Consider the following 27,867-nt stretch of genomic DNA (forward strand, 5'->3'; position numbering starts at 1 on the left):
AGGTTCCTTCAGACTGAGGTGAGGCTGGAGAGCAGAAAGGGATGTCACTAGAAGATGAAGGAACTATGATTTAACATGAAATAGCTGGAGAGGTGTGGGTGGCAGCCAGGAGTGATGGGATGCTGAAGAAGAGCCACTTAAGACAGCAATGAAGTAAAACTTGCTGGAATTCCTAATTTTGGGAGTATGTCTGCATTAAGCAGCCCCCCGCTCCCCTTTAAGGTGTGTCATAAAGCATGGAAGAGGCACTCTACAAGAGTGCCTCAATACAAGAGCGTGCCAAATTCTACCCTCTTCTCTTGGTCTGTAACCACTTAACAGGAAGCACACAACAATAAAGGCTTCCTTTTCTGTCCCCCTTAATTTTTGAGACACTTAGGAACGCTCTTGTTTGACCGGTGATAGGAAGAGAGCACAGACAACCTGGAGAACAGCAGGGACACGATGTGTGTGGGATGAGCACCTGAGGCTCGTGGTGTCCCTTGTCCCTCCGAGGACCCTTTTTAAAATCAATCTTAACCCTGCAAATGCCATTTGGGCGTGCTGGGCGTTTCAGCCCAGGGCACCACACAACGACATGAGGCTGAGGGGTGAATTTTCCTCACAGACCCCATTTTTCTCCTCAAAAATAAACTCTATCAGACCAGGAGCCTCCTGAGGTAAGACGCGCCTCCGGCTGCTTCCGCCGCCGCTTTCCTGCCCTTCCGTCTCCTCCCCCGCGGCCGCCGCCTCCGCGCCTGCGCCGCAGCCGCCGGCGGGGGAGTGGGCGGGGTGCCGGGCTGCGCCCTCCTGGGTGATCCCTCAGCTCCGGCGGAGCCATGGGGGACGTGAAGAACTTCTTGTACGCCTGGTGCGGGAAAAGGAGGGTAATGCCGTCCTACGAGATCCGCGCCGGGGGTGGAAGGAGCCGGCAGACTTTCCTCTGCGAGGTGAGGGGCCCGGGGTGTGCCTGGCGGGTCGGGGAGGTGGAGCCGAGGCCTGTGGGGCCTTGGGTGGGGGGGGTGCTGGAAGCTGAGGGCGGGGGAAGCTCTTGAGGGGGCTGGGGCAGTTCGCGGTTAAAGCATCCCGGCTTTTGATCAAGATGTGTTAAATGCTGGGTGTGTCTGTGAAGGGGAACGTCTGTGAGGGGTACGGAGCTCTGACAACAAAAAGGAATCGGTTTTCCTCAGGCTCCTATGTGCGTTTACCCCCTGTGCGTCACCCGTTAGTTTGGGCGCGTTACCTCTTTAAAAAGCTGTGGTGGTCGCTGAGCTCGCAATTGAGATGTGTTAAAAAATTAACATTGGCTTGGCAGCTAGTCTGTGTGCTATCATCTTGCAGTGTTTCTGGTTCCAGGCACGGTAGAGCTGCCGGTGGGGAGCATGGGAAACACTGAAGCACAGAAAGTTCCATCAAAACGTTACATACTTCTTCACTGTGAGGGTGGCAGAGCACTGGAAAAGGCTGCCCAGAAGGGTTGTGGAGTCTCCTTCTCTGGATACATTCAAAACCTGTCAAGGAAGCTAGCAGGATATAAAATCCCTGTTCTAAAGGTTGTCTTTAAGTTTATAAAGTACATTGCATCTTGCTAGATGTAATAACGTGGAGCTTCAGTAGAGGACATCCAGTTCAACCTGCTCTAGGTGAATCTTTTTTTCAGTAGGGAGGCTGGACAAGATGATCTCCAGAGGACCCTTCCAGCCTAACAGTTTGTGATTTTTGTGGGGCTCTTTGAGTTCAGGTGGACTCTGTGAAGGAGCTGAATGCCAGGCTACCCCCAGAAAGGGCTGATTCCTAAGCAATGCTGTAGATTCTTACTAAACACCTTGAAGTTCGTTATACCCTTCCTACCTCCATTCATCTTCCCTGCCAATAACAACACTGAGAAGCACAGTCATGTGAAACAATTTTGAAGTTATCTTAACCAAGATTGAGCATTGTTGGGAGGGAGCAGTTCATATGGACAATTACATTGTTGAACTGATCTCTCTTTTGTGTGTTGATGCCCAGTGAGCATCACTTAACAGATGAACAGATAGATCTCACTGAGACATTCTCTTTTACTGATTTTCCCAGTACAGTCACTGTTTGGTTGGTGACACCATTGTCTGGGTCGACTGATAGATGATGCTGAAAATGGAAGCTTTATATAGGAACCTGTTTAGTACAATACTAACAGAGTGTGTTGTTTAATGAGAAAATGGTATTGGCTACCAGTGTGATTAGGCAGTCTAGTGTTAGTAATATTGCTTAAGACCCTGGTTTGGGCTAGGTGGGATTTTACACGCAAGTCTTTTTTTTTTTTTTTTTTTTAAGAGCATTTAGCTGCAGTGAAAAGCTGTTCATGTGGTCAGCAGAATGAAGAGTAGAAATCAGAAGTGCATAAGGAGGTCTATCCAAGTGAAGCTGAAGTGAGATGGAGTTGCTGAGTTTAAATGTGAAAAAAAAGAAAGTAACTTCAAGATGAGGGGCAGTAGTTGCAGAAAAACAGCTGTGAAGTGTTTGGTTAGTCTGAATTTTTAGTAAATGTCATTTGAGTTTTTGCAGCACCTGTCAAGGAAGCTAGCAGGATATAAAATCCCTGTTCTAAAGATTGTTTCTAAGTTTATAAAGTACATTGCATCTTGCTAGCTGTAATGACATGGAGCTTCAGTAGAGGACATAGAAGCTCACTCCTGTCCTTGTTTGAGGGTTTGGGATTCAGGTTGAGGGAAGTGAATGTGGGCAGAATTTGCTGCTGAGTGTTAGTATCCTTTCCTACTTGGATTCATTTTCTTCAACAAGGGTTTGGGGAACACTCATGGTCCCTGAGAATGAACTTTTGGAGTTTTTTTAATTAGGTATAAAGTTTATATTCAAAACTTGCAGAAATATATGTAGATGTGCAATGATATGTAAGGATGCATAGTAATATTTATTCTGTACTTATTGGCAACTGCCATTTGGTGTTTTGGTTTTACTGATTTTCAAGACACTTTGACTTGTGGGTTCCACAGATCTGTGTTTTTATTTGCAGGTACGAGTGGAAGGCTTTAACTATGTTGGCATGGGGAATTCCACCAACAAGAAAGATGCACAGAGCAATGCTGCTCGAGACTTTGTCAATTACTTGGTTCGGGTGAATGAAATGAAGAAAGAGGAAATTCCTGCTTTTGGAGTAAGCTACTCTTTCTCCTTCCCAAAGGCTGATTTTTAATTGCAGTATTGTGCATGTGGTTGCATTCTGTCCCTGGAGCAAGCTCAGTCTGGCACCTGTGTGCTGTGAAGAACACTGAAAGTGTAGGACTTGTGCATGCAGGGCTGGAAAGCTGCATTATGTACAGTGAATGGTGGAGGGTGGTCGTGGTAAAAATGTCTGCATAACTAAGGAGGCTGAAGAGAATTTGGGGTGCAGCCTTACCTGTGTACTGAATGCTATGGTGGATGCTCACCCTTGTCACTGGGAGTTGTTCTAAATGTATGCTGTGATATATTGTACTACGTACTTTTAGAAAAAAAAGTCGCATCTCAAACCAGATGTTGAAAATGTGACTTTTTAAAAACCATAAATACTTTCTGCTTTAGCCCCTTGTGGCTCTGGTTTGATGTTTTACAAACCATACATTGGCATTGACTATCAGATGAGAGCTCTACAGGAGTTCTAGAGAACAGTAAATCATGAAGCTGTATATTATACGTTGGCAGATTCTTTTTTTCTAGTACTTCATGAAGAATATATCTGTAGATGATACATAGTTTGATCAGTGGAAGCAGCATCCCTGCCTTGATGAAGCCTGATGGTAACAGGACCTATCCTGTTTCTGGTGTACCCATTAGTTTCATGGCAGTGTAAGATGTTGTGTGGGGAGATCCCAAAAAGGGATAGTGTGCTTTGTGTCATAAATAAAGCAGAGGAGGTGTGGTCAGTTAAGTAGTGCACACAGCTCAAAATGGGAGGAATTCAAATTGTAATGATTAATTATAACGTTGTCTTTTCCCAAGGGTACTAATATTTTCTTGCAGTGTTTTGGGTTTTTTTTGGTGTTGATAAAGTATATTTGAGTTCCCTTGGACATATGACAGGGACTGGTGTTTGTTGGGTGCTGAAAGAGCTGATTTTAAAATTGCTGCACAGCAATAAGTCAGGGCTACTTGTTGTATAGAGCACCCACAAATAGCTAAATATTCAGCAATTGTATTTCTTTTAATTTTTAAAAGGATGTTACTATGAGGTTTACTACTGGGGATAACTATTTCGCAATGAATCATGATCTCCTTAAGCTATCTGAACAGTTGTCTAGCTAAATAGTAAAAAAACTCTACAAATGTGCTGATACTTCCCTTCATTTCCCCTCCCAGCTAGCAGTGTGTGATAACCCTGATGGACGTGAAGCAGCTAGAGGTGTAACTGGTTCCAGTCCTAGTTTTGGTGGACCTCTTCCTCCACATTTGCTTATAGAGGCTGAAATAGGTAAAACTTAGAATTGTAATTTACATGGGGGTGGATGTAATACACACCTATAGATTTGGGTGTGGTTTTTGTTGTTTTTTTTTTTTTTTTCTCCCAAATAGCATAATTCTGCAGACAGAAGGTAGTAAAAAGTCCTTTTAGTTTTGAAGCAGTAGTGAGAATGACTGGATGAGATCTGAGGGATGGGTCATGTTTAGTTGGGATGTTTAGGAGAGTTATTTTGGTTTGTCTTTTTTTTCTTTTCCCTGTGATAGGCAATGGCCCAGGTGCAGCACCTGGCAACTGTGGTGAAGCTCAGTGCAATCAGGGTGCAAATTTGAGAGATTACTCTTCAAAGAGTGAGGAGCAAGATGTGCAAGCAGTAAGTCATTCTTTGTAATTCTTCTCTGTTTTCATTATTGAATAGGTATCTTTCAGTCCCTTTCAGTTGTTATTAGCATTTATGATCAAGCTTGCAGTTTTCATTCATTATTTTGCTGTTAGTTTTAACAGAAGCTGTAGATTTACCTGCTGACTTTCAACAAAGTCACCTGTTTAAGCTAAGAACAAAATCACTCTAGATACTTTAAATATCCAGTTCTTTTTGTATAAACATTTTGTTATGAAAATAAGGAAATAGTGGCAACCTTTTAGCTTTCTCTGTAATGTCTTAATTATCTTTTAGTATCTAGACAAGTTATTTTAAAGACTTGAAGGAATATTTTAAAATTAAATCTATTAGAAACCAGTCAGTTACACTTTTTTTCCCCAATATTAGACCTCTGATTCAGAAGTGGACCTAAATTCTGATCTTCATGGAGGCTGGACCTTGGAAAATGCCAAGGCACGTCTGAACCAGTTTTTCCAAAAGGAGAAGATTCAGGAAGAATATAAATATACTGAAATGGGGCCTGATCACAACAGGTTTGGTAGTTTTAGTTACCTTCTGTGTGATTTTTAGTGACAGTGGCTAATCACACTTACTTGCATTGCTCTATAGGGAGATTTGAGAAAGCAGTGGCCTTAACCAGGACCAATAATATCCCTAAATCTTGAGAAGGGGGTGATGTCTAATGTTTTCATGAATGTGTGGTTTTTAAAATTATTGCTGTGTGCTAGCTGACTGGTGAGGTGTGAGTTTGAGTGGCAAGAGTACTCAACTGCTTGCAGTAATTATTTGTATGATAGCTGCCTTTGTATATTTTGAGTAAATCTTAAAATATGCTTACATTTGCTTGTGTAATTTAAGAATATTTGGTTTATATGTTTATGATAATTAGCTTTTCTGTCAGGAGAATCTTCTACTGGAAAAATTAGTTCAGCAGAATCTTCTTGAAGGTGTCTTGAGGGTCTTATCTTTCAGTTGAAACCAGCTGGGTATTATTCTTTTTTGACTTTCTGCCCATCCCATCAGGAAATTTCTCTCAAATATCAGTAACACATAACAGACTGTGCATACAGAATTAATGGTTTTGATTTTTTTACTACTGTTTGGAATAGTCTTTACAAATCACCACAACTTCAGGGTGTTGCATTATTTCTTATGAAATTTAATTATGTTTTGTGGTCAGAAACAACAGCATGCAGCTGTTGCTGGATTCCTGTAGTTGGGTGTGGGGATTTTATTCGTGATACAGATTTGTTTCCTATGTGAGTAATTTTTTTTTTAAAGACTGGTGAATTTTATTATTACAGTCTTACATGAGAGTATCACTTGCAGGATTTCTGGTATTCTTTTGTTGTGATGTCTTATAAGCATTTAGAACAACTGAAATATATGTACTGGTTTCAGAAAGTTCTAAATTTTCATTTAAAACCTGTCTTCAAGTCACTTCATCTCCATTTATGTTTTCAAGGACAGTTCTTTCCCTTAAGTGAGTAACATAAATAGTTAGCATAGGACTGGGAATTTTAAATATGCTCATTGCAGATGTAGTTCTTGAGCACTTCTTTTATTCTATGGCTGGCAGATTATTTCTGCAGTTTATTTTGTTATGCCTTCTGCAGATAAAACAATTAAACCTCTCTGTATTTAAGTGCATATAATCTTGAGCAGAATGAGGTGGCATAGATGACAGTATGTTTCTCAGCCCACTTGCTGCTTTTCCTGAGAGCATTTCAGTTTTCTACTGACTACATCCAGGAAAGCTTATGTGAATTTCCTTGGATGGAATGTCAGAAGGGGGAACTAAATATCTGCTGCAGTTGAATGGATAGGCAAGAGACAATCCTAATGTCTACACGTTTTGAGAGAGGGCAAACTATTGTGTATAATCCTTGTGGTATATATGACAGGAAAGGAATAATTTCAAGTGTTTGTACAGATTTGAGGACAGTAATATGGTTCAGGTTTAGGGTTTTGTTTTGTGGTTTGTTTTTCTTTGTTGTTTTTATTTTTTAAAGAAATACCAGTTGCCATGCATCTTACCAATCTGATTTTTTTTTAAAGTAATGGTCTTTATAACATAAATGTCAAACTTCCTCTCAAAGGTTTTATAAAGGAGAAATGTATCTTTGCTGTTAATTAATCATAGTCACATGGTGTAAGAACTCAGCAATAGGTGGAAAATTTGGATTTGGAAAATTTATTACAACAGGAGCATGCAAGTTGTCAATATAAACCTGGCTCTCCTAACACACAAAGTGTGATCTAAATCCTAAGGACTGGGGTGTAGCTTTTCTCTTTTGGGATTTCACTGGTAGCCTGGGATGCCTTTGCCTCCTTGCGTTCCTCCTGAAGGTGGTAGCAGCAAGCAACACCAAAGATCTGAGGCTGGGCTGAACAATCACATGGGTTTCTGCTGCAAACTGATTTCTGGTGTTGCTGTTCTCCCCATAGGTGGAGGAGAATGAGATTGAATGCTGACTGTAGGCCTGGCTGAGAAACATACTGTCATCGGTGCCTTAGTTGGCTGTTGTGTCCCTGAAAGCCAGTGGCCTTCAACCCATTGAGCCACTGTGCCTGAAGGTCAGTTCATTGGCAGCACAGGAAGGAGTTCTAACCTGAAATGAAAATCCCTCATTTAACCTTTTGTTTGTTTGTTCACAGCAAGAAGTGAAGGGCACAGATGCAAGGCTCAGCCTGCAGCTGTGGGAGTAGCAAGGCATAGTTTTCAAAGAGGATCTTAGACTGGTGAAGCCCAGTCATACATCTTGAATCACATTTGCCAGTTCAAATCCTTAGAAGAATTTGGCTTTTGTTTTTTAATTTGTGAAAATACATGCTTGAGATTGTGAGTCTTAAAACCACGGATCTTGGTTTCCATCATCCTCTGCTGAAATATGTATTTCTTAAGGTTTTGCAGCCTAACCTAATATCCCAGTTGGACTTGAAATGAATTGGTTACATTCCTGCTAGGCAAACTGTTACATTTGCTCTGCAGATTAACTTTTGGCTGTATGCTGTTCCCAGAGTATGGCAGTAAGAGCTTGGTGTAGATTATTCTGCCTCTGTCTGTGCAGAGATATTTAATGGTCATTGACAGAATGGCCTGGTTTAGTTTTGTCAGTGCTCTGAGCTGGCCGAGTGTGTGCCAATGACCAGGGCAGCATCTGCCACCCAGGCTGCTCATGGGTTATCTCAGTAAAATGTGGGATACACTTAATGGCACAGTGGGATGCATGTTCATGTTAGGTTAATATGCTGTCTGCTTTGTAATTGTTGCCTAGACAGCTCTGAGCAGATTTCCTAACAATGTAGCTTTAAATTTCAGTGGCATTTGTAGGGCTCTTTGTAACAAATCTGCTGGTTTTGTTGATGATGAGTCTGTTATCTACTAACTTGGGGCTAAAGGGACTAAAAGTGGTAATGTTTCATCTTGGCTATGGATGAGAGTTACAGAGATCTTTGCCTAGAAAAATTGTAAAGCATGGGTATTTTTGCCCTGTCAGTGTCAGCTATTGCTAACAGTACCTTTGGATTCTTTCTTCCTCTTACAGGAGCTTTATTGCAGAAATGAACATTTATGTGAAGCAGCTGGGCAGAAGTAAGTGCCCCTATTATTTTTTTTTTCCACTTTAGCAAGAGATAGGTGTTAATACAGAGGAACAGGTTATACTCATGGGTAGGGATTTTTATAAGTTGTGTTGGTGGAGCCACTTCCAGAGGTGCAGGTTCATGTTTGTCTCATAACAGATCTCTGTGTGCTGTACTTATGTTCTACTGCTTGTCCATCATGTGCTTCCACTAACCTTTTTTCAGCACAAAGAAGTGCTTATGAGATAGGGTTGTTTTTGTTTGTCATACTTGTTCTTCATGTCTCTGAGAAATGCAGGTGTCTAATTTGTTCCCAGGCAATGGACATGTTGTGAAATTACAGAGAGCTTGCTGTGAAATTTGAATGGTATTGCTGGGTGGTATAGGATAATTACACTTCCTTAAACACTGCATGCAGAAAGCAAACTTGACAGGAATTCCTCAGGAAGTCAGTGACTGACATTATGCAAGCAGTATGAATCACCTGAGAAAGGTACCTGAGTGGATTTTATGTTAGAACTCTGGATTTATCAAGATTTGAGACTCTTCCTGAAAACCTGGCATGTGTGAACTGTCACAAAGCCCCTTTCCAAGTAGTATCTTCTGTGGAAGCTGCTTGATTCCTCAGCTACTACAGCTCTTAACTTTGTGTGCCACAGGGATTTTCAGTCGTGAGCATGGATCAAACAAAAAGCTGGCAGCTCAGTCCTGTGCCCTTTCCTTGGTCAGACAGCTCTACCATCTTGGTGTCATAGAACCTTACTCTGGACAGACAAAGAAAAAAGGAGAGTTGGTGAGTTTGGGAGAAGGGTCAGAAGTTGTTGTTCATTTCAATTAACACATAAGCACTCAAAGATGAGTGAGTTAGGAATTTGCTCTCAATATTTCAGCTTACGAGTTAATAATAACATTGATTCTCTAGACCAGCAATTGTTTCTAGCCAGTGATTTGGATCAGAAAACTTCATTTTTATGTGAATGGAGCAGTAAACTGTTACTTTCTCAGTGTATGAAATGAAATAGGATTTGTAGCAAATGCTTTTTTGCTGTTTACAATTCTGGCCTATTTTGTTTAGCATTTTTGTATTCAGCTACAGATTTGGAAATGTTTTCCTCTGAAATGAAACCCAGATGTTTAAAAATATTCTACAGATTCTTGGAGGAAAAGTCAGCATATTGTTTCAGAAATGTGAATTTTGAACTGATGCTACTCCTTGTCTTGTTAGGAACAATTTGATGATTGTGTTTACTTTCTGGTGGCCTGCAGCTCCAGCTCCCATTGTCTGTCTTTTTGTGTGTCTCAACATAAAATTTTAAAAAATTTAATAGGTGGAGCCCTATGAGGTGTTGCTGTCTTCTGACCTAGAAAACCAGCTGCAAAAGGTCATACAGGAACTGTCTCTGGAGGTTGTGCCTGCGGTGAGTGTGTGGCTCAGCTACTCAGATACAGCTTTTAACATCAGACTTGCTTGTTTAATACTTTTATCTCTCTTTGCCCACTTTGCTTTTGGATTTATAGCCTGAAAATCCCAGTAATCCAGTTCTAATTAGTGTTGGAAAGTTGGCTCATTTTGAACCATCGCAGAGACAAAGTCATACAGAAGTCATTCCATGGTCACCACCTCATTCCAACTGGAACCCTTGGACCAGCTGCAATATTGATGAGGGTCCTCTGGCAAATGTAAGATAGTTTAAGTAATTGATTTGTTGTTTGTTTTCTCCATGCTTCTGGAACATTAAATGCTTTTCCCCCCAGGATTTAAAGTATGAGCTATTCCAAGGGCAAAAACAGTCCACTGATAAAATTTCTTCCCTTCTTGACCTGGAGGAAGGGATTCTTTCCAATGGTAGGAGTTCTTTGTATTTACTTCAAGTTTCATTAAGTTCCTGAGCAGCAGTGTCTTGTATGTCCTAATCCTGTATTTTGTTTCACTTTTTGCCTGCTATTTTGCAGCCCATAAGAAGTTCTCATTAAAATAACCTGGTCAGAAAAGACTCTCAGGGTAGTAATTTGTCCACTACAGAAAACCAGAATGCTTATGACCAAAATAATATTTTAATACTACTTTTGACTGTATGTTTTTTTCATAAATAATGTTAATGTAGCATTGATCATTATATATTGATTAAAAAAATAGAGAACTGATGTAAATTTGAGTGTTAGGGCTTAAGATACATAATAAATATATTTACAGACATTGCAAATAGAGCTGGCTTCAAATCTCAGTAGAATTTCTATGTGCTAGTCATGGTGCAGCTAACTTATTTTCAGTAAAAACAATTGGCCCTTTCATAGAAAATAAGGATGTCTTTAGAATTCCTTCTTAGTTGAAATAAAGGTGTTGCCTGATAAATTTCCCTCTCTGATCTCTCTCCCTTCTCACCTACTGTTCTATGGTTGATTATGTGCTTAAATTATCTGCATACATTAAAACTCATGGCTGAATGACCATTGAAGCATCTCACTTGCTTACTACTGAGTAGAGTGTTCCTCAAGCAGTTATAAAATTTAAATTTAGACAGTAAACTTTTCATTATTTTGTATCTTTGAGGATGGCCATTCAGATTCAAAACACTGGAATCTGCAACAGAATAGCTTGTAGGCACAACTGATTTCAGGGAGTTATGTAGAAAATGATCCTTTACTGATAATTGGAATCATTACATTGATGTGACTGATTTTATATTGAACTTTATATTGCCAGGAGGGCAAGAAAGCTTCTAAATAATGTCTTGTCTTTGCAGCTCACACCAGAACAAATAAGCATGGATTTAAAAAGTGATTTCATGTACCGTTTGGAGCAGGATCAGGAATTACAAAGGGTAAGTAAGCTTCCTGTAATGTGGTGTGCTTGACCTTGTCTTTCCCAAAGGAGGTTGAAGTTACTGTGTGTAAGGTGTGAAAGATTGGATTTTGATAGTAATACTCAACAAGTTTTTCCCAGTTATGCTGGGATGGATGTGGGGATGTGTTGTATTGTGTTATGTTGTGGATGGTTTGTTCTTTCACAGTTTTACCTTTGTGTAAGTGAAACCTTTTATAGAAGAATGAGACAAAGTATGGGTGTGGAGCAGAAGTCATTGATTTTTTTTTTTCAAAATGTGCTGATTTGGGGTTTTTTTGGTTTTTTTCCAGATTCAACAAGAGAGGGAGGCTTTACCTGTGAAGAATTTTGAAAGTGAAATTCTGGATGCCATCCGTGACAATTCCATTGTCATAATCCGTGGTGCCACTGGTTGTGGCAAAACCACACAAGTGCCACAGTACATCCTGGATGAGTGCATCAAAACCAACAGAGCTGCAGAGTGCAACATAGTAGTGACACAGGTGAGGAACATGTTACAAATGCAGCCATTTTGATTGTGTGATTACATGCTACAAATCACCTTTTAGGATGGGCTGAGAAGCACCATGTATTTTTATTTATTTTTATTTTTATATTTTTATATTTTTATTTTTATTTTTTTATTTTTATTTTTTTATTTTTGTTTTTTTATTTTTATTTTTTTATTTTTATATTTTTATTTTTATATTTTTATATTTTTATTTTTATATTTTTATATTTTTATTTTTATATTTTTATTTTTATATTTTTATTTTTATATTTTTATTTTTTATTTTTATTTTTTATTTTTATTTTTAATTTTCATTTGGTTTCATTTTGTTTTTTGTTTATAATTTTTATATTTGTTTATAATTTTTATATTTGTTTATAATTTTTATATTTGTTTATAATTTTATATTTGTTTATAATTTTTATATTTGTTTATATTTGTTTTATTTATATATTTATTTATATTTTATTTATTTTTATTTAGAGTACTTATTTATTATTTTTAGTAATAAATAGGGTTTTTTAGTATCAGCATTTTTGCTTAGAGTATTTTATTTAGAGTTTACAATTGGGCTAATCTGGCTTTTACGTTACCCAAGTGAAAACTTTTCAGCAGTAAGAGGGGAAGTGATTTGGCAAATGCCATATATCCTTATCTCCCTCCTCTGTAATTTATGTGCAGAATTGACCATTTCAGAAGAAAAAATCTTGCTGTTCTAGTTATCACTGTCTAATGACTAGTCTGTAAAGAAATCTTAGGACAAGACACCTATTATTTTTATGATTGACTTTCTTGGTTTTGATGGCAAACTTCAAAAAATTCACCATGAAGTTAGAGCAGACTTTTCCATCCCTCAGCCTCGGAGGATCAGTGCAGTTTCTGTAGCAGAACGTGTGTCATACGAGAGAGGAGAAGAACCTGGGCAGAGCTGTGGCTACAGTGTGAGGTTTGAGTCTGTGCTTCCTCGGCCACATGCCAGTATCATGTTCTGCACTGTAGGTCAGTAATGTTTTCTTACATTTGGAACTTATTAATTATGGGTCTGAGTTCTTTTGAGTTGACAACAAAAGCAGAAATGCAGTTCTATTAAAAGTTTTAGGAAATCTGTTCACAATATTAACTTTTTATGTGTGTGATGAGTTTGATGACGTGCTATTTTTGTTCAGAAGTATGATAATACAGGCCTAATGCCACACAAAAATAACCTCCTGAAGGGTTAAAATTGCCATATATTGATTGTCCTTCAGAGACAGAAGGGAAAGCAGGATTAGGTACTACTTTCTTGTAATATTTGATAAGCTTCCCATCACTTGTACAAATTTAAATGTGGCAAATAGAGCAGGGGCTGCAAGAGGTGCTTCTTGATATTTAAATCAATGTAATTGTTCTTGATGAAATGAGGTGGGGGGGGAAACAGAGCTGTTACCTACACAAACACTTAGTTTCTGTCTGTTTAAGGTGTTTTTCTGAGGAAGGTGGAGGCTGGGATCCGTGGCATTAGTCATGTTATTGTTGACGAAATTCATGAGAGAGACATTAATGTGAGTTTATTAAGTAATTATCATTATACTTCTTTCTGTGCTCCTCTTCTGTTTGATTTTTGCATGTATTCTTGTGTAACAATAAACATGTGAAAGGAAACTGCATTTCACTAGTTGCTATACATGTGAGTTTTCCATCTTCAATGACAATTTTTTAGAAAATCTTAATTAATCCTCACTGGATTAAAAGAGGAAGGACTTGTGCTTACTTGCTACCTATTCTTTTGTCTGTTAGGATCTCCTCCTCTGTCATGATCCTTTCTGGAAAGTAGACTGCTGTGGTACAAGCACTTCTTGTCCAAATATGGGAGCTTGCTGAATGTCACTTTAATTTTGTTATGATCTTTATACTGACAGGGTTCTTTACTGCAACAGGCCAGCAGTGGTATTTACATAAGCTGCCATCTTGATACATTTAAATTTGATTTTGATAGAAAGAAAAATGCAGCAAGTTGGCAACAGAATTAGGGGAGGTATTGTTTGTAGTTTAGGAAACCATTTTCTGTCTCTGTGATTCTTCTGAATAGTTTTCAGCTTTGCCACAGCTAGAGTGAGAGAAACTGCTAGGTTCTGACATGACGTTTAAACTTTTTTTGACAGAATTTGGGGACTTATGTAGATGCAACTGCAATGCACATTTTTGGACCTCTTTAATGATGCAAAATACAAGTTTTCAAATTCTGAATGAGACTGGAATTTTATCTGTTGAGCAAAGGGCACACCTAACTGAATGGCAAAATTAATAAATGCCATGTTTACATAGAACTATAACACTTTGCATGCAATTGCAATCGTTTTTATTTTATGAACTTTCTCTACTTTATATGCAAACCAAGTTTAAAAAGACCTTAAGCTTTACAGTTTGTTAGGAAGGAAGCAAACTATTTTTAAATGCTTTTCTTTTGTTTGTTTCGTTCTGAGAGAAGAAAACTCATCTTTACAATGGAAATTCTAAAATTCATTTATCCTGGGAACTGCAGGATTTGCAAAACAAAGCACTGGCAACTGTTTCTAGTTATAGAATGCTGTTATGATAATTGTTACTTTGGTAACAGCAAACTCCTGTTAAATAAATGTATATGCTTGTGTATTGCTCTCTAGTCTCTTTGGAAGTTGTTTTTCCTTACAGGTAGGAAATTAATGATGTTTTTATTCTTGTTATGTGCAGACTGACTTTCTCTTGGTGGTGCTGAAAGACGTAGTTCAGACATACCCTGAAATCAGGGTTATCCTCATGTCTGCCACCATTGATACCAGCATGTTTTGTGAATATTTCAACTGTCCTATTGTGGAAGTCTTTGGTAGAACCTACCCTGTCCAAGGTAAATCACTAATTGAATTTTCAGGAACTGCTTTAGTTTTTTTATCAGTCACATTTGGGTATGGATTTGTGGATATGGTATGTACACATTTCTTTTGATTTGCTGTGTCTTACAGGGGAGGTTTAGATTAGATATTAAGAAAAAATTCTTTACTGAAAAGGTTGTTAGGCCCTGGCACAGGCTGTCAGGGCAGTGGTGGAGTCACCATCCCTGGAGGGATTTAAAAGCTGTGTAGATGTGATGCTGAGGGCTGTGGTTTAGTGGTGGCCTTGGCAGTGCTGGGTTAACTATTGGACCTTGATGATCTTAAAGGTCTTGTCTAATCAAAATGATTCTATACAGATGTGGCTTACCCTGGGCAAAGGACTCAGTAGCAGTGAACCATTTCATAGCACCACTTGGTTTAAAATCATGAACAATATTTCCTCTACCACTACACACACATTTCCCAGAAGACCACCACAACTAAAATGCCACCCCCCATGTCAAACCACCACCCCTTGGAGTAGTTTCCACTGGAGAATAAATGAGGTAGTAAAAGTTTAAACTGTGGTGTTTCAGATCAGTTGCTGTGACACTAGAAATGATGGGAATAGCTTGAAATCAGACAGAATTGGGGGGGGAAAAGCACCACAGTAAAAGTCATGTGAATGTGTGTTTAATACAGGAAAAACCATTGGAATAGTACTGGAATAATTCTCATACTCTGTCTGGCAGCCAAGGAGATTTCTCCAGTCTTGTCCTTGTACTCTGAAACATCACAATTATATCTAAACAATCTTGAGAGATGTTAGAAGAGAGTTGTATTCCCTTCCACAGGCGTGATAAGTGATGCTTGTCTGTCCTTGGCAGATTATTTTCTGGAAGATTGCATTCAGATGACTCAGTTCATTCCTCCACCCAAAGAAAAGAAGAAGAAAGAGAAGGATGAAGATGGTGGTGGTGAAGATGATGATGTATGTTTGCCTTTTAATATGAGAAATTAAACAAGTAGCAGTTAGGAGTCTACCTCAAGTGTAATTAATGTGGCATTGTTGAACTTAAGCATAATTAGCAGCTTTCTTATTTTTAATGTATGAGATTACTGTTAAATTCATAAATGTTATTGCATTTTCTTTGTAGCCTGTTTAAACTGAAGAACTTATTTTTTGTGTTGAGGGTAATAATCTTGTGTTTTGCCAGTCTGCTTCTCTTTAAGGATAGAACTGAAACACTCTTAAAAGTGAAAATGTTGGTGACTTTGCAAGAAGAAACAGATATGAACTTGGTGTTACCTTTTCAGGGTGAAAATTTAGATTCTCTCCCTTCTTTTCTTCAGGTGGTATTGCTAGTAATTTCATAACATGTCAAGTAACTCTCACTTCCATGATGCAGCTTTTGATTTGTAGGTGTGAAACTACTTTTTAGGTCAGTTATTTGAAATTTTTAAAAATTCTTAGTTTTTCTTAAAAGAAACATTTACTTCTGTTTGTTATGATGTTATCTGCATTCATCTGAATGGGAGTTAAATTAGTTTTAGAGCTTCCTGCTGAAAATTTTTATTAATTTATAACTCAATACAATGAAATTACAATTCCATTCTTATATGAAAAGCAGGACTTGAACTGCTGAATGTGGATCATTTTCCTCATTTTCCTATTTGCCTGGCCAGCTATTCTCCACAGGTTGAATAAATAAATTTATATTCTTTCTTTTGTGGTTTGGTATATTGGTTTTGGGGTTTTTTTTTTTGTGTGTTTGGTTTTGTAGGTCAATTGCAACCTTATTTGCAGCGATGAATATGGCCCAGAAACAAAGCACTCCATGGCTCAGCTGAATGAGAGAGAAACTTCTTTTGAGCTCATTGAGGCACTGCTAATTTATATCAAGACCCTGAATGTCCCAGGAGCTGTACTTGTTTTCTTGCCTGGCTGGAACTTGATATACACTATGCAGAAACATCTAGAAATGAATCCACGTTTTGGTACAAGCAACTATTTTCTATTATATTTCATCCCACAGTAGTAGAAAACTCAGGAATGTATAAAGATAACGGTTAGCTGAGTGGGAGCTGATTTGTTGTGAGAATTAATGGATAGAAACAATTCTTATGCAAAGAAAAAATGAGATTTACACAGCAATAGTTACTGACTTTCTTGTATTCATCTTGTAGGAGGCCACCAGTATAGAATTTTACCTCTGCATTCACAGATTCCTCTGGAGGAGCAGCGGCGAGTGTTTGATCCAGTGCCTCCTGGAGTCACAAAAGTATGAACACCATCTGTGTGCAGTGTCACAGGCTTTGTTTTGGGATGCTTTGGGGGAATGTACTGCTGCCTTTTTTTATAGAAGTAATGCATTTTTTCTTGCAGTAGTGACTGCAGTTTTTCTTGCAGTAGTGACTGCAGATTTTCCATCCCTAACTTTTTCAGACCAAACATGTATTTCCTGTTTTTTTTTTTTGTTTTTTCTAGGTTATTTTATCTACTAGCATCGCGGAGACAAGTATTACCATCAATGATGTGGTTTTTGTTATAGACTCCTGCAAGTGAGTTCATCAAGTAGCTTTTTGTTTTGTCAGCCCTATTCTTTGGAATGCAAAAGAGGTTTTCTGAACACAGAGAACTGCCTTGTGTTTCCAGAGCCACAGAGCTGAGTTTGAGAACTCTTTAACTCCCTCAGGACACGTTGGCATTGTCTGTAGCTGGTCAGCACAGTTACAAACCACACTGACATTCTGGTGAGCTGGTTTGGACAGCTACCTTAACAGTGGTGCTGTTCATGTGAGGTGTCACTGGGTCATCAGATGTGTCACCTACCAAATGAATATTACAGACAATGTATAGCTAAGGGAAAAGAGGAAGATTTTTGGAGTCTGTTATAGATCCTGTTCTGTTACACGTGCTTTCTGAGCAAATTACTCGCAGGGATCTCATTAGTTGCTGGGAATTTTAAGCTTTTTCACAGATGTGAGAACTTAATTCTGTGCATAGCTTGGGGCACTACTTTTAAGAGTGTGTTACTTGAGCTTCCAGTTCCATCCTAGAGGGTGAAACAGGGGTGGTTTGCAGCTTAAAAGCAGGGTGGTTGCGAGGAATAAATTAAAAACCGATCTGGCAGGATTTAAGGTGAAGCCCATCTGATCCTGATCTTGAGTTGTTTGTTTTCCTTCTGTAACAGACAAAAAGTGAAGCTGTTCACTGCTCACAACAACATGACAACTTATGCTACAGTCTGGGCATCCAAAACAAATCTGGAGCAGCGCAAAGGACGAGCCGGGCGGCTGCGCGCCGGGTTTTGTTTCCGTCTCTGTAGCAGAGCTCGCTTTGAAAGGTGAGGCTCTGCTCTTCACAACCTCAGAGGCTTCTCCCACAGCTGTCTGCTACCTCTGCTCAAACTGGGGAAAAAATTGCAGAAAAACAAAAGAGGAGATGCATGAGGTCTGCTTGCAGTGGAGTTGTCTGTTATCTCTGGTTTTTTGCTTAAAAAATTTGTGTTTCTATGCTTTTACCCATAGTATAGGTGGATAAATAGTTTATGGTTGTATTAAGAACCTCATGGTGATTTACAGAACCTCTGAGGAAAAAAATAATATTGCTTAGGAGCTGAGGCAAGTCAGAAAAGAACTCTGGAATGAGGGTAAGGCTCTACTCTGCCCTCAAATGTTGCATGTCCCTCGCATCTTCACAGAATTTTGTCATGAAAGTGGTAAAAAATAGGGAAACCCTTTCCCTTTATCCACGTTCAGTGACCAGGAAGCCCCTCCATACTGCTGAACTTCTGCTCTAGCACCTTCCCTGCTGCTGAAACTTTTGACCTCTGTTATCAGCTGAGCTTTCTCAGAGCCATGGAAATCTTCTTGCTGCTTGAGGAAGTCTACGCAGCTGTTAGACTCAGTGATTGATCTCATGAAAATTTCAGTGCCCCTTACTAGAGTGTAGCTGTGTATAGATGTCCAAGTTTTTGTAACCTTTGAAAGCATCAGCTGATAAACTTTCCTTAAGTTGCTTATTTATTTAGATGTGCTGTAAATTCCTTGGCATGAGAACTGGAAAGAATGGAAGATAAATGCTTCCAGCCTAAGTGAGAGGAGCACAGTGAGAGTTGATGGGGTGGCTGAGAGGAAGCATTTGCTCTGGAGGGCAGTAGTTGATGCTGATGTAATCGTGCATCACCATGGTGGTGATAAAAGTGAATATTGAGAGAAAATGTGGGCTTTTTTGTTCTCATTCCAGACTTCAGACTCACATGACACCTGAAATGTTCCGAACACCTCTCCATGAAATTGCTTTGAGCATCAAATTGCTGCGGCTGGGAGGAATTGGTCAATTTTTGGCCAAAGCAATAGAACCCCCACCTTTGGATGCAGTGATGGAAGCAGAACGCACACTGAGAGGTAGCGCTGTTTGTCCCCAGGACTGTGTGTTAAGCTGATTCCAAGTGGTTTGGCCTTCCAGTACCTAAAGGGTGCCTGTAGGAAAGCTGCAGAGGGACTTTTCACAAGGGCATGGGGTGATAGGACATGGGGTAATAGCTTTAAACTGGAAGAGGGAAGATGTAGATGAGACTTTAGGAAGAAATTCTTCACTCTGAGGATGGTGAGACACTGGCCCAGATTTCCCAGGGAAGCAGTGGCTGCCACATCCCTGGCAGTGTTCAAGGCCAGGCTGGATGGGATTTGGATCAACCTGGTGTAGTGGGAGGTGTCCCTGCCCATGGCAGGGGGTTTGGAACTAGGGGTCCCTTTGAACCCAAACCACTCAGTGATTCTATGAATTCCCATGTGTGCTGATCATTTACAAACTGCTTGAGCATCTCTGGTTGGATTGTTTGTAGCATAATGTCTGAAATAGCAAGGTGTTTCCTGGATGCATCCTTTGGCTGCCAGTATCTTCTCGCAGATGAAGCAATAATTGAATTCCCAAGTGGAGTGCTGTTCCTTCAAGAAACTTGAGCCATCAAACTTGAGGCTTTTGTTATTTTACCAGTGACTTAAACAAGCTTCCAGCTTCCTGTTTTCCAGCTGTGGTACTGATGTGTGTGATACAGATTCAGCCCAGTGCCTAAGGCATTTACAAAACTATAAAAGGAATGAAAAAAAAAAGAGTTTAGTAGTTTATTGTGTAGTTATTGCCTTACACAGTGTGCTGACCCAGTTGTCAAGTAATTAAATCTCCAGTTGATGAATATGCAAGCATCAGCATTCTCCTAAAACAGGAGGAACTGAGGTGGGAACTAAGCCTGTGTCCAGTTTCTTCAGGGAACTGGATAGAATAGGAGTAAAATGAAGTGGGGAGGAGCTCTAGATTTATGTTTTGGATTTAGAGCATTGATCTGGAACCTCTGCATGCCTTGCAAATGTCACTAAATAAGTTTTTAAAACTTCTAAGAATGGCAATATGTATTTGTTTGTTGATTTTCTAAAAAAATGGTGCAAAGAGATGACATTGCTTATCAACAGAAGGGACACCAGAATAATAAACATAACTGAGGCTGTGTATTCATGTTAAAATTTTGTGATCTTAAATCATTAGTGCTTTTCTTATGCTGCAGATAAGAAATGCAGAGATGGGGAAAAGGCAAATGTTTTCACCATTTAATACCAGATTGACATTTCTGTAGGTACCTCCATTTCCTGAATATTTTTTTCAATATGTGTAAATTACTACTACTTTTTTATGATAGTATGCTCTTTAGGCTTTCAAGTTCCATAGATACTAAGAAAAATAGATTTGATGGTGGCTAAGGAGCCCTTTATTAATTCGATCTCCCATTTAATCACTGTGACAGGGCTGCTTCAATTTTCATGAGGCAGAAATTAGTTTAAACTAGTTAGATCAAATACAGAAACTTGAAAAAAGTAGTGTAACAGTGGTTTGTACAGAAGCAAACTAAAAAGAAATGGAAAAATGTTTGTAAGTTAAATTGTAGTTACTGTTTCATTATTCTGTAATTGTGGAGGAGTGTAAGGATTTAGGCCCAGCCAGTAACAAAGCACCAGGCAGCCACTTCCTTCCTCTTGGAAGCCACTTGGGAATGGTGAGGAGGGAATCCACCTAAAACCTTGAGGATTAAGACAAGGACTAGGAGGGTTCCACTAATCAGTTATGGTCGTGGGCAAAACAGACTCAATTTGGGGAAATTAAACAATTGAATTTATCATTAATCAAGTTAAAACTGGGCAAAGAGAAATAAAAAACTAGAGCTTAGATTCCTTACCCCACCCCTCCCTTCTTCCCAAGCCCAAATTACTTTTTGGAGCTGTGGGACCTTTCAGCTGCCTCCCTTGGGGCCCCTCCCCTGCTACCAAAACTGGCACTTCATCAACACAGAAAAAGGAGGTGGTAAAACATCTGTAAAGCTCAAGTAAAATTTGTTTGTTTGACCTCAGACCAGTCTTGTAAATCAGATTGCAATGTTGTAAACATTAAACTGCAAATATAGGTGGGGTTCTATTTAAACACCATTACTAAAATTCTGAATTTTTTAATCTAAGGATTTCTTAGGGATTGGCTAATCAACTTGGCTAATAAAAGATATTGTTTCAGAGCTTGATGCCTTGGATTCCAATGATGAGTTGACACCTCTTGGAAGAATCCTAGCTAAGCTTCCCATCGAACCTCGTCTTGGCAAGATGATGATAATGGGCTGCATTTTTTAGTAAGTTCAGTAATTTCTGTGGTCTTTTTCTTGTTTCTCTGAGTTACTGAGTCTCCAGACATGCACACTGCAGGAGAAATAAATCTAGATGAACAATAAATGCTACAAGAGAGGATAGGAAACTGAATATTCAGAAGAGCAGAGGATAAATAACTTACAGGGAATCAAGTGTAGCAGTGAACTAGAAGTAGGAGATCTGAAACTTAACACCTAGATAAGAAGGAAAATTAATCTTAGCAGAAGTAAATATTTGTTAGTTGTAATTGTGATGACTGTAGGATCCTTTTAACCAAAAGAAGATGCCATATGGATGGGGGGAAGAGGAGGGAAGATAGACAAAGGTAAACACTTGTTGTGAAAGTACCAGAATTGTCCACTTCCAGGGAAGTGTTTCTGTGAAGAATTCCAGCTGATGAGGGCCAAATTCCTAAGGTCTCTAGCAGAGAAGTTTTTACTAGTATCAAGAGCCTGTAGCAGCTGCTGGCAGCAGCACTGAATAAATTTGATCCCTTTTTGTGGTTTCTCTTAGTGTGGGAGATGCTGTGTGTACCATCTCTGCAGCCACCTGTTTCCCTGAACCTTTCATCAATGAAGGCAAACGCCTGGGTTATGTCCATAGGAATTTTGCTGGGAACAGGTTTTCAGATCATGTTGCTTTGCTCTCTGTCTTCCAAGCATGGGATGATGCAAGGTATTTTGTCTTGGCAAAAAAAAAATTGATGGGAATTGTGGGTAACACTGGGTGACCAGTTTTGTGACCAGATATGTCAGTGGATGTTTGTGAGAGCTGAATTGTCACACTTCTCCTTTTCTTGAACAGGCTTCTAATTCCCTCTGTTTGCTTTTTAGAATGGGTGGTGAAGAAGCAGAAAAAAGATTTTGTGAACACAAAAGACTCAGCATGTCTACTCTTCGAATGACTTGGGAAGCAAAAGTCCAGCTGAAAGAGATCCTTATTAATTGTGGCTTCCCTGAAGGTGATTCTACATGGGCATAGTAATGTGATGATTGCATTTTTAATTCTGGGATGAGAAATAAATAAACGAGATAATCTGTAGTGAACACACAAGCAGAGAGGCCTGAAGTGGGCTTGCCATAAGTCTGGTCTGGTTTTACAGTTGCATTCAGGTGAAATTTTAGTGCTGCTTCTTTCTCTCATGGTTGTGATGGCTGTGATGTCAACATAGGGAAATTTTGGAGGTTAAGGTTAGGGCTGCAAGATTAACAATTTTCTAAGCAATTGTTCTTAAAGAATTACCTCCCTGATTTTCATTCTCCTTCTCATGTTGCATCTCTAAAATATGCTATGCTTCCCTCCTCCTTTTCGTTAGCCTTAGGAGAGGACAGTCTGTGTGATCTAAACAGCAAGCTATGTGCCTTATGATTTTCTGGGTTTGTGCTGCAGGTATTAGCAGTAGTTTGGCATATTTTTTAATTTTGTAAGGAAAAAACATTCGTAAAGTTGACCAGGTTCTGAATTTGCCTAATGATTCTAAAGAGCTTTCTCAATTAAATGGCTGGCTAGGTTCAAGTTCATCTCCCCACATTTTTTTTTTTTAATTATTTAAATTTATTTTTTTCTCCTCATGCTGGTAGGATCATAGCTACATTTATCCTTAACTTTATTTCTGGGCAAGATGACCTGGAAACAAACCCCCTGAGACTCTGGGAAGGTTTGTAACAAACAAACAAATGAAAACATCCATTCTGACCTCCCCAAAAGATCTGTCTCCAAAACAAATGACAGGAAGCACTGTGGTACAGTACATTCTGGACAAACTCCTCTCTCCTTGTTTTTTGGGGAGCTTGGGAGAGAATAATAACTCTTTTTTGCAGTATTTTTCAGGTTTTGCTCCATGAATAAATTGAAAATTGAATGTAGAACTGAAGTGCTTGGAGTCTAGAGGTCATTTGAGAACAGATGTATATCTCCCAGTTGATTGAATCAGAAAATATGTTAATCCAGGATCCTAAACAACTCTGCTCTACTGTCCTAGTGACCTGTGGAATTGAGCCAGTCTTCTGTTCTCTGTCAACAGAATGTTTGGTGACTCAGCCCTTTAACAACACTGGACCAGATAATAATCTGGATGTTGTAATCTCTCTGCTTGCTTTTGGGGTCTACCCCAACGTCTGCTACCACAAAGAGAAGAGGAAAATTCTTACCACTGAGGGGCACAATGCACTCATCCACAAGTCATCTGTCAACTGCCCTTTCAGCAGCCAGGACATCAAGTATCCATCACCTTTCTTCATTTTTGGAGAAAAGGTAAAAGATTTTGAATGTTTTCATGGTTGCTTGCTGCCAGGCAAAGTAGCCATAAGCAAAAAGACACAGTGGGTAATTTTTAGCTTGTTTGGGGTTTTTTCATTTGTTTGTTTTTCCAGAAACTGAACCCTATGTGGTCATGGTGCCACTCAGCCTTTCCAGTAACTTTCAGTTAACCAGTTTCAGTAGTAGTAGAGGTCTCAGATGTGTAGACAGTTCCTGTGAGTTTTGTGAAACAGCCAGGTCATAGAGAAAGATGTAAATTATTGCTTAAGAGATTGCTTAGGAACAATCCATACTAATTGGCACTAGAGAATTTCTGCCCTGATCACTTCTCCTTTTGAAGAATCTCCTTAAGATTTTACAGCAGAGGTGACGCTGCAGCTTCAACAAAGGGGTTCTTTTTTGAAATCTTGTTTATGTTGGTTAGTTCAGAATTACAGTTTATTTCTGCTGATTTTTATATCCTCAGTCCTTTTTGCTGACGTACAACTTACATTAGTAATGCAGATAAACCACTTCATTGGTAATAAATGGAATTTTGACCCCTTTGGGCACTGGCTGGGGACTTGGTGTGATACCTAGGATTCCCACATACACAGCTGAGCACTGTGGTGAGGCTTTGCCTCTCCATCCTTTGTGACAGGATCCCAGTGGGGTCAGATCTTTTGACCTGCCTCAGCTGTTTCTGTAAACTCCCTTAAAAAGGCCAAAAGACTTTTGAGCTCAAAAAATGATGCTTTATTCAATCAAAATACACGTGGGACACTAAAAGTGGCTTTAGAGTGGCTGAGACAGCTACTGGAAGTTCAACATTCCTCAGTGCAGCCATTTTCCTGCCGTGATTTCCAGCTTCTCTTTTGAATATGTGTGGTATCTTCCAGGCAGGGGCAAATCTCCCTAAGGACAAACAAGTACAGTATGTTCTGCCCTGTGTGAAAGAAAGGAGGGAGAGAGGCAGCTGTCAGAATGAGAGGCTGAAATCCAGAAGTGCTTTTCACTTTTTTAAAATGAAGGGCAGTAGCCCATGTAGTTAGTGCTGTTATCTCTGGCCAGATGGCTGCTTTTTATCCAAGTGCTCACTTAAAGAACAAGCTTCAGTTCTTGTTTCTAGAAAGTGACAAAGTGGGTTGCTTGGTTTTTTTTTTTTGCATGTGTAGGACCCCACTAAAGCAGCAACACAAAGCTGTCATCACAGCCCCAGCAATACAAAAGCTGGGAATATAATTCAGCTTCTGCCTTGCTCACTTTTAGGTCTACAAAGCACGAGGTGGCTCTTGCAAAGTGTCAGCTGCTTAACTGCAGACATGTAGTTTTGGAAAATTGAATCCTTATAAACTGCAGATACTTTGTGATGGTTCTTAACACCAGCCAGTGCTGAATCCCTGTAACCATCTGCCCAGCATTCAGTTTTCTATACATGGGTGCTCTTGTAGCTTCCTAACATTATATCTAGATTTTTGGGGGGGTTTGTCTCAAACAAATTCTCTACTTTTAGTGGCCAGAGGGAAAGTGTAGGGATCTGTTCTCCATTTCAAGAGTCATATTCCTCTTCCACCTGTAGATTCGAACCCGAGCCATCTCTGCCAAAGCCATGACCTTGGTGAGCCCACTGCAGCTGCTTCTCTTTGCTTCCAAGAAAGTCCTGTCAGATGGGGAGCTCATTCTGGTGGATGACTGGTATGGACCTTGATGCTTTTTAGAATGTTCAGGTCTCTGAAAGAACACAGACTGAGGGGAAGTGGCTGCAAACTGAGTCCCTTTAGAACAGCAACCCCAGAGCAAGTTGTGCACTACTCCACATTAATTGTGAGGGCATTACCTTTGTTTCCTGGGAGGAAGGGAGGGATTTATTTTGGCAGCACTGTTTTGTGCAAATTACCTGCTTAAATTAAAAACATGATAGCAGGCAGTTTCCATAAAAATGGCTGGTTTTCTCCCCCTTTAATTGGAATGTGTATAAGAGGTACTATGTATTTTGCACCTACCCTTCTGAGAGTGGCTGAGGGAACCTTGCTTTTAAGTCTCAGAAACACAGTTTGAGGAGAGAAATGCTAAGAATTTGGTGGTTTCCTCTGGCACCATAGATTTTTATGGCTGTGACTAAACACCATTTGGATGTTTTTGTCTGTTTGTTTTCCCCCTGGTCAGAAAATGGAGGTGAAGAATTGCTTAAACTTAATTCAGTAATATTTCTGAGAGTGGCCTGGAGCTTTCAAAATCTTGAGGAGCCTCATGTTTTCACTTTGCTTTATATTTTTGTATATTTCTGTTTTGACACTATGGGCTACATATTGGTGTTATCTGAGCATGTTAAATCTCGAGAACAAATGTGAATGGGAGAGTTATGTTTTAACAATGTTGAATATTAGGGATCTTTCAGATTTGCCTCCTGTATTTCATGCCCCTTCAACTAACAGATTAGAATTTCAAAATTAAGATTGCAGATTTCTGGCTCGAAAGCAGCATTCAATGAAATGCCATATACCTTTTGTAACAAGTTCTCTGCTAGAAGCTGTAACACATCTGATGCCATTCTTTCTGCTCCAGGATCAAGCTGAAGATGCCCCACAGGGCAGCTGCCTGCATCACTGCCCTGCGTGCCACGTTGGAGGCTCTTGTTGTGGAAGTCACTAAAGATCCTCAGATCATCAGGCAGCTGGACCCAGGACATGAGAGAATGCTGAACGTGATCCGTCAGCTCTCCAGGCCATCAGCTGCAGGCATCAGCCTCATGGTTGCCAACACAAGGTCAGCTCAGCTCCCTGGGCTTGTGCAGTTGAAGTGCTGGGGTGAGGAGTGCTCCCCACCCCTGTCCTCAGGGGGACTGAGAGCCTGAACAAGGCAGGTCAGAGCTGTCAGCTCTGCTACTCCCTCCCTACAGAAGCACAGGGCTGAAATCACCAGGAATGTCTTGTCCCCCGTGGGCAGAAAATTCAGGATTTTAGTACAAATTCCATAGTCTAAATATATATAAAACTGTCATATTCCAAGTCTGATGTAGGTAGGTCATTGCCTGTTTCCAGAGGAAGGACAAGTGGCTGTCAGGAATGAAAGCTGCCATCTCCTCTTCCAGAAACACAATGATGTTTAAAGGAAAGATAAATCCAAATTTATTTTGGGCAAGCCTATTCCATATCTGGAAATAAATATTTGATTGTGCTTGCACTCATCCATTGCCCCTTTTTTTCACATCTAGCTTCCAAAGCAAAAAAAAAAATAAATTAAATTATTAGGTGGTAATTTGAGGATCAAAACAAGGAAAAGCTTTGATGTACATTTGTCTTGTTCTGTGAGGACTGAAACAAAGATCACTTTGCTCACATCAGCAGGAATAGGGCTCCCTCCATGTTTGTGTGAGCTGGAGAAGTGGGATTGAGGGGAAAACTTTCTATCCCAAGTGTAGATCTGGATGAGATGTAAAGGAGGAGCTGCTTATGTGGCACATCAGGCCATTCCCTGCTTTTCTTTGCTGAAGTGGGAAAGTGTAACTGAAATTCAAACATTATATTCTACTAACAGAAAATAAGAGACACCATAAACTGAATATCCTGGTTATTCCTCTAGTAGTTAAAAAAACAAATTAATCCATAAAATTGCATCAAGTAACAAGAAATAGGACAAGAGGTAAGGGCCTCAGATTGTGCCAGGGAAGGTTTAGATTGGATATTAGGAACAATTTCTTCACAGAAAAGTTTGTCAGGCCCTGGCAACAAAGCAGATATCCAGAGCAGTGGCAGAGTTACCGTGGCTGGGGGGATTTAGAAACCATGTAGATGTAGTGCTGAGGGACATGGTTTAGTGGTGGTCTTGGCAGTGCTGGGGTATTGAGTGGGCTTGATGATCTTAAAGGTCTTTTCCAACCCAAACCATTCCATGATTTTGTGATCCTGAGTATTTGTTTCTCTTTGTCAGGTTCGGTGATGGCCCTCGCCCCCCCAAAATGCCTCGCTATGAAAATGGAGGTGGCTTCAGAGGCTGGGGGGGTTATCCACGTGGCTCTGGCTACAGAGGTCGAGGGTATGGTGGCCACAGCTACTCTGGCCAGTACTCAGGAGGAAGAGGATACCAAGGTAGCCCAGGGGGAGGCTACAGAGGTAGAGGAGGCTATCATCAAGGAGGAGGGTGTGGAGGAGGAGGAGGTGGTGGCTACAGAGGGGATCTGTGGAGGGGCAGGTGGTAGTTAATGGAAGCCTTTCCACCTTGACACAAGTGTATTTCCCTCCTCCCTTTCTTGCTGTTACCAGTCTGTTTGCCACTTCAGTTCCTTATTTACAACTGTAATATATTGTGCCCTTTGGGAGTTTGCTGCAAGCTGTATTATTTTATTCTTAATAAAGAAACTGTTTCTAAAGACTTCCACTTGTAATTTTGGAG

The 27,867-nt window shown here is 39.8% G+C and overlaps 1 protein-coding gene across 2 annotated transcripts; it reads left to right on the top strand.

Annotated features, from left to right (window-relative positions):
* The first annotated feature begins 736 nt into the window (after positions 1–736).
* Positions 737–27,844, top strand: DHX9 (DExH-box helicase 9). Of its 2 annotated transcripts, XM_071751206.1 has the most exons (27): positions 737–929; positions 2,996–3,136; positions 4,318–4,429; positions 4,684–4,790; positions 5,187–5,332; positions 8,348–8,394; positions 9,044–9,177; positions 9,713–9,802; positions 9,903–10,064; positions 11,129–11,206; positions 11,520–11,711; positions 12,577–12,718; positions 13,178–13,260; positions 14,429–14,582; positions 15,435–15,538; positions 16,332–16,545; positions 16,735–16,829; positions 17,036–17,109; positions 17,742–17,894; positions 18,797–18,957; positions 21,110–21,221; positions 21,751–21,912; positions 22,071–22,198; positions 23,261–23,490; positions 25,055–25,170; positions 26,041–26,241; positions 27,406–27,844. In XM_071751206.1, the coding sequence occupies exons 1-27, from the start codon at positions 819–821 to the stop codon at positions 27,671–27,673; spliced, it is 3,717 nt and encodes a 1,238-aa protein (XP_071607307.1). In that variant the 5' UTR covers positions 737–818; the 3' UTR covers positions 27,674–27,844. The 2 variants fall into 2 exon arrangements, with proteins under 2 accessions (XP_071607307.1, XP_071607308.1); XM_071751207.1 differs by lacking the exons at positions 737–929; positions 2,996–3,136; positions 4,318–4,429; positions 4,684–4,790; positions 5,187–5,332 and adding an exon at positions 7,248–7,376.
* Positions 27,845–27,867: the final 23 nt, after the last annotated feature.

This window comes from Heliangelus exortis, chromosome 8 (assembly GCF_036169615.1).
Source record: "Heliangelus exortis chromosome 8, bHelExo1.hap1, whole genome shotgun sequence".
Classification (NCBI taxonomy): Eukaryota; Metazoa; Chordata; class Aves; order Apodiformes; family Trochilidae; genus Heliangelus; species Heliangelus exortis.

What these genes read in the sequence shown, in the direction of transcription:
- DHX9 (XM_071751206.1), top strand. Translation starts at nt 819, where the DNA reads ATGGGGGACGTGAAGAACTTCTTGTACGCCTGGTGCGGGAAAAGGAGG. An exon ending in TAGAACCTACCCTGTCCAAG is followed by an intron (nt 14,583 to 15,434) that starts GTAAATCACTAA and finishes TGTCCTTGGCAG; the next exon opens with ATTATTTTCTGGAAGATTGC. An exon ending in CAAGCATGGGATGATGCAAG is followed by an intron (nt 21,913 to 22,070) that starts GTATTTTGTCTT and finishes TTTGCTTTTTAG; the next exon opens with AATGGGTGGTGAAGAAGCAG.